This window comes from Stegodyphus dumicola, chromosome X2 (genome assembly GCF_044657685.1).
Source record: "Stegodyphus dumicola isolate Sdum_Otavi_A_Nest chromosome X2, ASM4465768v1".
NCBI lineage: Eukaryota > Metazoa > Arthropoda > Arachnida > Araneae > Eresidae > Stegodyphus > Stegodyphus dumicola.
This window is the reverse complement of record NC_140781.1, coordinates 6,666,199-6,677,766: the sequence shown is the minus strand read 5'-3', so window position 1 is coordinate 6,677,766 and position 11,568 is coordinate 6,666,199. Positions and strand designations below refer to the sequence as shown.

The window sequence follows — 11,568 nt, the reverse complement described above, 5'->3', positions numbered from 1 at the left end:
GATCTATGCTTAAGATTGGGCAAGTTGGATTCCAGATTTGATGACTCCGTCACAAATCGTTAAATCAGTTTTGATAAATGTGATTCTCATTCTTTATTAGACGTTCTGTATACATTCCTGGTAACCTTTACAAATAATACAAAAGTATACAACCTGACGAGACAGGTTTTATACTTTTGTATTATTTGCAGTTGAAATTTGAACCAAAAATCCCATTTGAGTTCAGTATAGTGCAGCATTTTGAAATGGTGAACGTCTGAGATAATTTAACTGTAGGAAATCGAAGACCATATTTTAGAATTGAAAGTTTAGACGACAAAACTCTAAAATAATTTCACAGTGCATTGCATAAAGTGTGCTGTGTTTAGGCAGTGGGGCGGATTGGAAAGGAAAACGATTGTCGAGCAGCATATGAGGAAATATCACAAGCCAAGCTATAGCAATTTCATCAACATCAGTATACCGTATTCTGACAAAAGTTTATAGAAACATTTGTGTGCGATTGGTATTTCCCTGTTTGATGCAACATCATTGAAACGTAGATTTTATAATGAAGGTGAAAGATTGAAAGATGGTCTTGAATAATCGCTCTTATAGAAACATGGATCAGAAGCTTTAAATCCAGAGTTGAAATCTTTGTCCATCTAGTGAAGACGACCATCCTCTCCGCATCCCAAAATTTTGACATACACAATCTTATGTGAAGTAAATGATAAATTGTCCCTAGAATAACATATGAACAATCACGAATAGAAGAGACATAGAAATGGGCGTATACTCACAGTAAAAAAAAATGTTTGCAGCATATTACTGTAAGTGGTTGCGAAAATTATGCAGAACAATACACAAAAAAGGCCTGACTTGCTTAAGGATAAACATATTCTGAATTGTAATGCACGCCTGTACGTGGGAATGTTGTTTAACAGATCTGCTGGCGAAGCGCAAATAAAAGTTTTAATTCATTCCCCATAAATTCATCATAAAATATCAACATGCGTTTGCAAAACTTGAAACTCTTCCCCTGTTTAATATTTAATCCTAATTATGAGTATCTGCTTTAAAAGTAAAATGAACGTTCTAGTAATTTGCAGAAATGGAATCATTTGTCATTTATTCTGTATTCTGTCGGTTGGAGTATTGAAGCGATTAGAAATCGGCTAAATAATTACACACAAATTGTAAATTAAGAAACTACATTGTCAATTGATAAAAATGAATGTCTTTGCAAGACATTTGTTGCAAAATGTAATTATGCATCTAAAATAAGAGTACTGTTTGTTTTCAGTGAGACACATTTAGAGACCAAAAGGCCGTATCTGACATGCTAGCCACAGTTAAGGCGCCAGAAAGCCGCAGTTTGGCCATGCTTGGAATATATCTTAACGAAGCTGTAAAGCTGTAATCTTAACAATAGCGTGCTTAAAAAGCATTCGGTCTTTGCTTAGGTATAGTATTTGCTACTAATCTCGTGCAATATTGAAATTACGGAAGATAAAATGCACACAGTTTTTAGATCTAAATAAACAGTATTGGTCTTTTTGTTATGATGAAAAATAAAGGTTTATATCTGAAACTAAAATAGCTGAAATTCAGAGTAAAATATTAAGTATTTACTTATTGACGAATAAATGAGTCTTCGTCATTTACCCATATCGATTTTACAGCTAAATTCAGTTGGTTATAGCTTTTTTTGTACTTTTCTGAAATTACCAAGTGTTTGAATGCCAGTCACAAATTGTATTCCTTAACTATTATGTCTCTCTTGAATGTAACAAGAATACTGCTTAACCGTTTGCACAGTTACTACAGAAACAGATTTATTTATCGCAACATTTTGACTGCAACTACAGCAACGCAAGAAACCAGCTCTATCCATCATCAAGCATCTGACATATTTGGGATCAGAATAATATTTCTTTGTGTATTAAAGTGTCAAGGCTGACTGATGACATCTGAGAATGTCTCTATTTCTCTTTACCACATGTGGCAGGGCAATCTTGTACTGAGTTTTGTGACGGTAAAACAGCGATGTGTTTGTACCTGCAACTGGACAACCGCAAGCCTTTGGTGGTTGGCCACAGCGAGGGCAAGTATCTAGTGCATTTACATTTTGTCCTGGCGAGTGAAGAAGTTAGCTTTATTGCTATAGGCCAGAGAAGTTGTAAAATTTTGCGTTTTGAAATACCTGAAATATTATAAAAACATATGACGATGCAACATTTAGCTACGCTTTCAGTAGTTCTATGATAGAGGTATTTCAAAGCGATAATGCACGGATGGACGAAAATGCACGGTTTGGCAGATTATCCAATGTGGTTATGAGTGTAACACTGCACGCCAGTGAATAGACTGTGAACAACTGTGTTTAGAACTTTCAGATGTTTTTAAAACCATTTGCGTGCAGCTATGGAGAAGAAAAGATCGGATTTGCTAAAGAAACAGTGAGTGATTTTGCTCCAAGGCAGAATACTTTATATATAACCTGTACTTAATGGCATGCGATTTCCTGACTTTCTTAACATTAAAAGGGCAATTACACTGGAGTGGGTTCTTTTCGGATGACTAAGTGATAAATGCCATTTCTCAGTACTACAGAAGAGGTCACAAAACGGTCTATTTTATGTTTTTTAATTTTCTATAAAACGCTGTGAAATATTTAATTGAATGCTACTAAATCCAGTTTGTGCAGGCCTGCAGAAGCATCTGATTTAAAAAAAAAAAAAAAAAAAAAAAAACTCAGCCTCAAACTTTTCACTCAGCCTTCGTAATAAAAGTACAATAATGTTTCAAATTCTTCTTACTATATAATATTAAGAAAAACTAAGCAATAAATGTTGCAGGGAAATTTTGAAACATATCAAAGAATATATTCCCTAGATCTGAAAAAAAAAATGTGACAGTCCTATAAACATTTTTCTGTTGTATTCTTAATATCCCTATCATAAGCTACGCAGATTTTTTTACAGTTTGAACGCACCCAAAAGTCTGTTAGCAGTTGAATCACATATGATACATTCTACTTTATAAACGTATAAAAATGTAAAATGATAATTAAACAAATGAACTGCATTCTTAAATACATCTTTCCTTCCAGCGGATCAGTTTCGTTATAACGTTAGCGATCCATTAACTCGAGCCCCGGTCGAGGAGCTTCCATGGACAGCGTCAATAGCAGCGTTAGGCATGGGTTTTGCCCTTTCGTTGCTATTCTTCATGGACCAGAATATTTCAGCTGCAATGGTCAATAATCCTTGCAATAAGTAAGTTTCTCATTACACTGAAATGTATCGAATGCGTTATATTGGTTTTATCTTTTGTACTCTAAAATGCTACTTCAGTAAAATTTCATTAAGCTTTCAATAAATCTCAAGCAAAGCATTTCAACCCTACAATTAATATTACCTCGCAATCATAATTAACATAAGTACTTATAAGGTATCGGTATCAGAAGTGGGCACAGCCCGACCGACATAACCAAACAAGTTGGAGTACTCCCGCCTTCTTAGCATGCCTTCGTGGTGTAGTGGTCAGCACGCTTGACGCGTATTCGAGAGGTCCGTGGTTAGAGTCTCGGCGAGGGCATTGCTCATTTGTCCTCTTTCCTGCTTCGAAATAACCTAATGTCTCTACAGACTCCTGAAAATAATTAAAATAAAGCGTTTTATTCTGTAATAAGGAATCAGCAGTTTGTGAGAGTATTCCTTCAAGACTAGAACGTTAGATTTTAAAACTCTGCTCGTGTTATTTCACAGACTTATTAATTAAAAATTACAGTTTCACTGCTTTAGCTTCCGGTTCATTATGTGGCAAAGTCCTGATTTTTCATTTTTTAACCTTTTTTCGCGTAAGTTTCTTCTAATCCAGAATATCATATATGTTTAAAGTGTGTGTAAAATCTATGGAAAGATGTAACAAAAACTAAGCTTCGAAGAAAAAAAGTTTTATTTTTCCGTATCCTTCGGGTACAATATCAATCTTTACTCATCTCTATCCCATTTTGATCGAGAAATTCTGGAAGATGAAATTCAAAAAACAAATAAATATTTGTATAATGCAAAAAAATGAATATAAATAAATATAAAAACAAATAAATATAAAACATTATTTTCTCAATTTAAATCCTATCTGTTTCTCTTCTCTAACTGAAAAGTGAAAGAAGCTTACCTTTCTGAACCTGATAATGAGAATAAATTTTCAGTACCTCTTCCATCGAATTTATATATTCTCAAGCTTCACATTTCTGCAAAATTGTCATGGAGAAGATTACATAATCATGATGTTTGAAACAATAAGATTTACAAGGGCTCATTCAAGGCTGAGAGCTTGTCCGCAGATGTCAAAGCTCTGTAATCCAAAATGTGATTATCTTTTACTCTAGTAACGTATAGGAATATACTATTTACTATCAGCTTAAACGAGAAATTAGCTGGCCACTTTTTAAAAAATTCAAAAATTAAGCTCCTTATTTTCGGTATATGTGTGTGAGAGAGAGATTTACTATTTTACAGAGAATTAAATAAAGTAATAAAATAATGTGCATGGTGGGGATTTTTTTGTAGGCCGAACCTAAGGAAAACTTTCGTTCTTCATTTATTAAACTGCTCATTTTGTAATAAAGTATTTGAAAAGTAAAAGCATTTATTTAACTAATTTCTAATAGGAACTTCTTATGCATGTTTTTAATTAACTGCAAGTAAAAATCGTGTCTTTTTCTTAAATAGGCTGAAAAAAGGTCCAGCCTACCATTTAGACCTGTTCGTAGTAGGAGTCGTGAATGGTTTCTTGTCCCTGTACGGGCTGCCGTGGATGCATGGAGTCCTGCCACATTCACCCCTCCATGTTCGCAGCTTAGCAGACGTTGAAGAGCGAGTCGAACAGGGGCATGTGTACGAAATGTAAGAAAATTCCATTACTTATTTCATTAGCTGTTATCTTGTATACTAAATACAATATACTTCCTGAAAAACTGTCGCTTCTTTATAAGATGCTGTCACTTTTTCCGTCATATATTTAACACTTTTGTTTTATTTTAAATCACTGTTGGAAAACTTGTAGTGTTGCGTGGCCCCCAACTTGTCAGCAACTATGGTAGTGACTGCTATGAACTGTAAATTACACAAACTCGTAAGTAGGGTTTTAAAGCCCTTTTTATTCCACTTTAGAAATAACAGCTGCGTTCACTTGACGCTCACAAACTACGCCGACCCGGCGGTTTAACAAAACAGAAATGTGAAACTAAAAATAAATGACAGGATGAATAAATAACTAGATCACTACCTACGAGGCTCTGGAATCGTAACTAACTTAACCGCGTTCTAAAATACAGCTGAGATTCAGCAAGCTTACTGATTAAGAAGTTGAAAGATTCAACGAACTGCCGAGATAGGCACACAGGCCGAAACGCGCGGTTCTTAAATTTCTACCTAGCAACCTTCACGTTAGCGATTCGAGAAGCACACATACAATCTCGTTTCCCTTCTAATTAAACTCAACTTACTTCTGCTAAAATTTGAATATACTGCTCGTTCTACTACAATTTACATACTCTGGCACTGGCAATTCTAGGGGAAAGTAAAGACTTGACAGGAAAGATAGCTTAAACATAAAATAAATGTTAGTTAAAATAAATATAAACCCTACATTTGCCGCTGCCAGAATTTGGTAAACTTGGAAGCAGGTCCTAGAAACGACCTGTGGTAAAGTTTCCATATTCTGACCTAAAACTCAAGAGCTCCGTTTACATAAAACAAACTTTTGTCTAAAACAATTACAATGGTTTCTGTAGATGATTAAAATACCATATCTTCTTAAAGGATCCTTTCTGGTATTTGGTCTTCATCAATCAATCTTTTTCTCTTCCTTCCAGTATCTGGAAGGAATAAGTATCAGTACATTCTAAATACATTATGATTTACACTTTCTTAACACTGGATAAAGTTTTCGTTTTCGATCCTTTTCTTTTTCTTAATTAACTGCTTACATTCACATTCATTCAAATATTCAAACATGAATTTAACTTTACCCTGGTTCTCCACTATGTGTGGTGTCAAAAGGGAATCTTCGTGTTTTTGTATTACAACACTTCCCCTAACCACAATGATTTGTTAGAATTCAAACGACCAAATATGACACACCTTAATCCAACATACTGAAACTCGATGAGCTATGTTTAACATTCTTAAATTCAAGTGTATGTGGAGAACCCTAAAAAACATATTCATTCTAAATTCCCCCTCATTCATTTTTAGACATGCAGACTTTCGCTCTAAAGCATGATTTTATCTGCTGTTTAATACTTAGATTTGAACTCGTTTCTTTTGAGCATTTACTTTTAACATCTAAAATTTTATGCTTCTAGACTAAATTCTACTTTTACATAACTTTCAAGTATTTACCTATATTTACAAAATTCTAATATATATGATTTTTACAACTTACCATAAGATGAATAAGAGAAAATAAAAATTTACTTCACGCCTTTTTCGACAAGTTGGCGACACTGAAACTAAATTTTACATTAATACAAGAATACGAAGTTATTTTACTTTCGGCCAAATTTTGGCTTTAACATAACAGAACCAGTCTTTAGACCAACTCGAACTGCTTGCTCTTAGATTTTACACTTAAAGAAAATAATGCTTTTGCCTTAGCTAAATAAAGTAAAACAAAACTAAGTCTCAACCGAGACAAATTGACTTCCGTCAACACATAGAACTTCGTATTTACGCATAACATTTCAAAACAAAAGAAAAATTTATAAAAGATTTTAACTTATCTTTGAGTTTTCGATGCTTGGAACTCCGACATCCTCTTCTGGCAAAATTGATCCCAAGTTACAGAGTTCATGGAAGTTAATCTCCGCTTTTGGTTTCTTCGAGTTTCCTCCATGGTGACGTTCCTTTTTCGCCCTCTGTACACCGGCCTCTTGGGATGGTAGTCTTCGGGTTCCTGTCTTTTCCGTTTGGCCCCTGGACGGCTGGTCTTGTCGGCCTCCGGTCTGGATTCTTGCTTGAATTTTTTCTGCTGGTGCCAATCTTTTCTTTCTTCTTGCTGTCTTTTTCTTCTCGTAAACGGCGGCCTTGTTTGTACTGACTATCTGGCCCTGGAAGTGGTTTCGTCGACGCAGATTTTCTACTGTGGGAAGTTGTAACTGGTCTTTTCCTGTTTACCAAAGATTCTTTATGAGGCGGCGTTGATTTCCTGTACTTCTTGAATGCTGGAGTGTGACCATTTTCCTTCCTCCTTTTCGAGACCCTAGAATGACTTGTAGAAGGGCTAGGTTCCTCTTCTGTTCTCTGCGTCTTGGGTGGTGGAGCGGGTGGCGTAAATTCTGGAATTTCCACTTCTTTTGCGCTTGAGTTCTGCAAGAAACTTTTAAGGATTTCAAAATCATTTTGATTATAATATTTTTTCTCCTGGTCGGGACTTGCTTTACAGGCTTCCCCTCTCTCGTTCTTAAGGTACAATACGACTCCCTTGATTTCCTGTATTACATAGGGGCCTTCAAATTTTGGAGCCAATTTTGCAGTGAAATTATGTGGGGCACTTGATAAAGAAAATTTCCGCCTTAACACTTTATCACCTACTCTAAAATCTGCTTCACGGCGTTTTCGATCATAGTAAAGTTTCTGTCTATTTCTTGCCCTATCCGAACTTTTAACCGCCTGATCAATAAGTTTCTGTATATCTTTTTGTTTAAATTCTTCTTCCCTTTGTTGCACAAAGAATAATTTATCTAGTGGCGTAATTAGCTTACGTCCTAAAAATAATTCTGCTGGAGTTTTTCCAGTAGTATCATGATTTGCTGTTCTTAAAGCATAAGCTAACTCATTTATGTAGCCATCCCAGCTCTTGTGATGTGTGCTAACATAGCTTCGAATTATTTTTACAATATTTTTATTAACTCTTTCTGCGATGTTTGCCTGTGGTCTATACGGAACCATTTTGATATGGCGTATGCCAAGTCCAGAGCGAATGTTTTCAAAAATTTGGCTAACGAATTGTTTACCGTTATCGCGCTAATGACTTTTATCGGTGCACCGTATTTTAAAATGTACCTGTGTAAGAATGCATCTGCAACTGTTTTGGCTGACGCGCGTTTAAGTGCAACAATTTCTGTCCACTTTGAAAAATGATCTACAATTACTAAAAGAAAACGATTTTTATTTAACTCAATCTGAGAAAGGACCAAGAAGATCTATGCCTAAAATTTCATTCGGAAATGTAGCGCGAATGCTATTTAAGTACCCGGCCGGGCTGTAATTAATATCATTTATTAACTGACATTGATTGCAGGACCTGACATACGCAGTTACTATTTTGTATAATTGCGGGAAATATACCGCCTCGCGTACCCTTTTTATAGTCTTTCTGACTCCTAAATGACCCGATGTTGGCGCGTCGTGTAATTCCGCAAAATGCTCAATCGAAGAGAGGCTGGGATGACTGGTCTGTACTCAAAATTTTCGTTTGTTAATTTCGTATAAAAATATAAATTATCTATTATTTCATAGTTTTCTGCAGTACTTCTTATTGCGGCGACATCTGTATGTTCAAAGATTTCAGGGTCTTTTAAATAAGCATAAATACTTCCAAATTCAGGATCAGCTTTCAATTCAGCAATAATTGTTTCTGTAGAATCTAAAATTTTAGAAGTCAACACAGCGCATTTGAGTTCATTCCCTTCATCGTCCAGTTTTATTCGGGATAGTGCGTCAGCTACATTATTTTCTTTCCCTGGTTTATATTTAATTATTAGATTATATTCTTGAAGTTTTAAAGCCCATCTTATTAACCTGGGCATTAGGTTTTTCCCCGAGTAAAGTCTACCAACAGCCGCATGATCCGAAATGACTGTTACTGGCGCTTTGCCGAAATAAACTCGAAATTTCTGTACAGCCATTACAACGGCTAATGTTTCTCTCTCTGTGTAGCTGTAGAATTCCTTTGCGTAGAACTTAATGTTTTACTAAAAAATGCCAAAGGATGGCCATTCTGCATGAGAACCGCACCTACGGCATAGTCCGACGCATCTGCTGCAATTTCCAGGTTTTCGTCTCCTTCCGGAAATTTCAAAACAGGGGCATTGATGAGTGCTTCTTTTAACCTTTCAAATGCTGTATTTGCTTCTGCTGTCCACGTAAACTTACTTTTACTTTTTTTTCTTTTAATTACTAACAACGGTTCAACAATATTCGCAAAATCTTTTATGAACGACCGTTAATAAGAACATAACCCAAGGAAAGAAGAAAATTTCTTAGCGGTATTGGGAGGTGGGAAATCCTTGATGGCTTTTATTTTTGAATCCTGAGTTTCTATACCCTTTTGCGAAATTTATAACCCAGGTATTTAAGTTCTTCAGTCGCGAACTTGCATTTTAAGGCATTAATTGTAAGACCGGCCTCTTTTAATAATTTAAAAACGTCTTCCAAGTCTTTAATGTGTTGTTCCAACGTACTACTCGTTATAATTATATCATCTAGATAATCATCTAGATCATCTAGATCATCTAGATTAAAGTCGATTTTCCTAGGACAGGCTTTAGAACAATGTCCATAGCTCTCTGGAATTTTGACGGGGCCCCACACAACCCGAAGGGCATGCGTCAAAATGCATAAGTGCCCGATTTTGTGATAAATGCGGTTTTATGTCTATCTTCAGGTCTCATAGCTATTTGATAGTAGCCAGACGTCAAGTCCAACGTAGTCATGTATCTCGTAGACTTAATCTTTCTAATAATTTCCTCTATTACCGGCAAAGGGTAAACCGGGAACTTTGTAATACTATTAAGCTTTCTGTAATCGATAGCAAACCTCCAAGCCCTTTTATCCGAAGGAGAGAAATCGTTCTTTTTCCTACGTAGTACGACTGGACTCGCGTACTCACTATTTATGGGCGTTATTATCTGGTTCTGAAGCATTTCCTGAATATGTTCCTCAATAATTTGCTCTTTCTGTTTATCATACCGGTAGGGTTTAGTCCTACAGGGTTTATCGGCAGTTAGTTGTATATCATGTGTTACAATTTGACAGTTACCAGGCCGTTCTGAAAACAAGTTTGAAAAAGTACTCACCACTTTCTGGATGACTTGGCTTTCATGGACGCTCAAATGGCTCAAGTCTAGCTGAGGTTCTTCCACTGGCTCCCCCACCCTCCGATCCATCTCCAGCATAATCGAATTTTCCTGAAAATTCAATTTGGCCTTCGCGGCCTTTAAAAACTCCATGCCTAAAATGACTGGACTCTGCAAATTTTTCACCACAAAAATTAATACTTTAAGGCTCTCCTCTTTTATCTCTATTTTTAATGATAATTTCCTGATACATTGACAGATTTTTCCTTGGGCCGCGATAATTTCTGTGTTTTTATTTTTAAATAACCGTAATCTATTAAAATTCTTATCGAAAAATTTCTCACTCATAAAATTACCTTCTGCCCCTGTATCAATGAGGGCTTCCACTGGTACATCGCCAACCAAGCCTTGTATAATTGGTAATTGGGAATACTTTACCACGACCGTGTTTAAGTATCTTCTTGAGGGTTTTTTCGAAACTTCCGGGGTCTGGACCCTCGCTTTTACTGGCCCCCTCTAATCGTTTAAAGCTTTCCTTTCAACTTCAGTCTTTTAAGTACGCGGACGGTTTTTTTCAAATTTCCTTTTTGCGCCTTGACCTTCTAGCTTCGATGAGTTGGCTTGATATCTCTTTCCCCCATAAGAGCAATTTGTGTTTCCGGTCTGTTGATTTGAGAATTGCCTTCGTGAACTTTGAGAATACGATGCCCCTCTAGATTTTCCCGCTATTCTTCGGTTTTGGAACTTGACCGCCAACTCGAAGAGTTCCTGCAAGGTGCTTGGATTTCGGATTTCCAAGTAATCTTGGACAGCAGGTAGCAATCTTGGTAAAATTATTTCAATTATCTCTGTGTCGGGTTTCTTTCCATACAGCATGTGTTCCATACAGAATAATGTCCGTCAAATCTTCCATACGTTGATAAAAACTATACAATTTGGCTTCTAGCTTTGCTCGGTCTTTCACTATGGGAAAGGCCTTTCATAATGATATTTTAAAATTTTCAAAGGTATATGTTTTTCCTCCAAATTCTCCTAATAAAAATTTCCCTATACTCTTCCACCATAGTGAGGCCTGTCCTCTTAGTGCAGACGTGGCAATGGCAACTTTTTGTCTTTCAGGCACAGGGTATAACTGGAAGTGATTTTCGAGGCCTTCTAAGAATATCGCCACCGAATTTTTTCCGTCGAAATTGACGTTTGGCTTGATAGATGCTCTCATCGTTTGGACCAGATATCCAAATCCTTCTAACTGGTTCGCCATTTCTTGCTGTTGGAGTTGTACAGGAGCTTCCATCCAGTTATCGGCCATCTACGTTCGTAAGATGTTCGGGCGCCAATGTCGTGTTGCGTGGCCCCAACTTGTCAGCAACTGTGGTAGTGACTGCTATGAACTGTAAATTACACAAACTCGTAAGAAGGGTTTTTAAGCCCTTTTTATTCCACTTTAGAAATAACAGCTGCATTCACTTCACGTTCACAAACTACGCCGACCCGGC

At 36.3% G+C, this 11,568-nt stretch overlaps 1 protein-coding gene across 2 annotated transcripts in view; it reads left to right on the top strand.

The window, feature by feature from the left end:
• LOC118195362 (solute carrier family 4 member 11-like) overlaps window positions 1-11,568 on the top strand; it is an 842,086-nt gene that overhangs the window by 813,690 nt on the left and 16,828 nt on the right. For both annotated transcript variants that reach the window (XM_085809451.1, XM_085809450.1), the window contains exons 15-16: window positions 3,095-3,260; window positions 4,722-4,895. In XM_085809451.1, coding sequence (XP_085665577.1) covers window positions 3,095-3,260; window positions 4,722-4,895 — 340 coding nt within the window. The remainder of the gene's footprint in view (window positions 1-3,094; window positions 3,261-4,721; window positions 4,896-11,568) is intronic.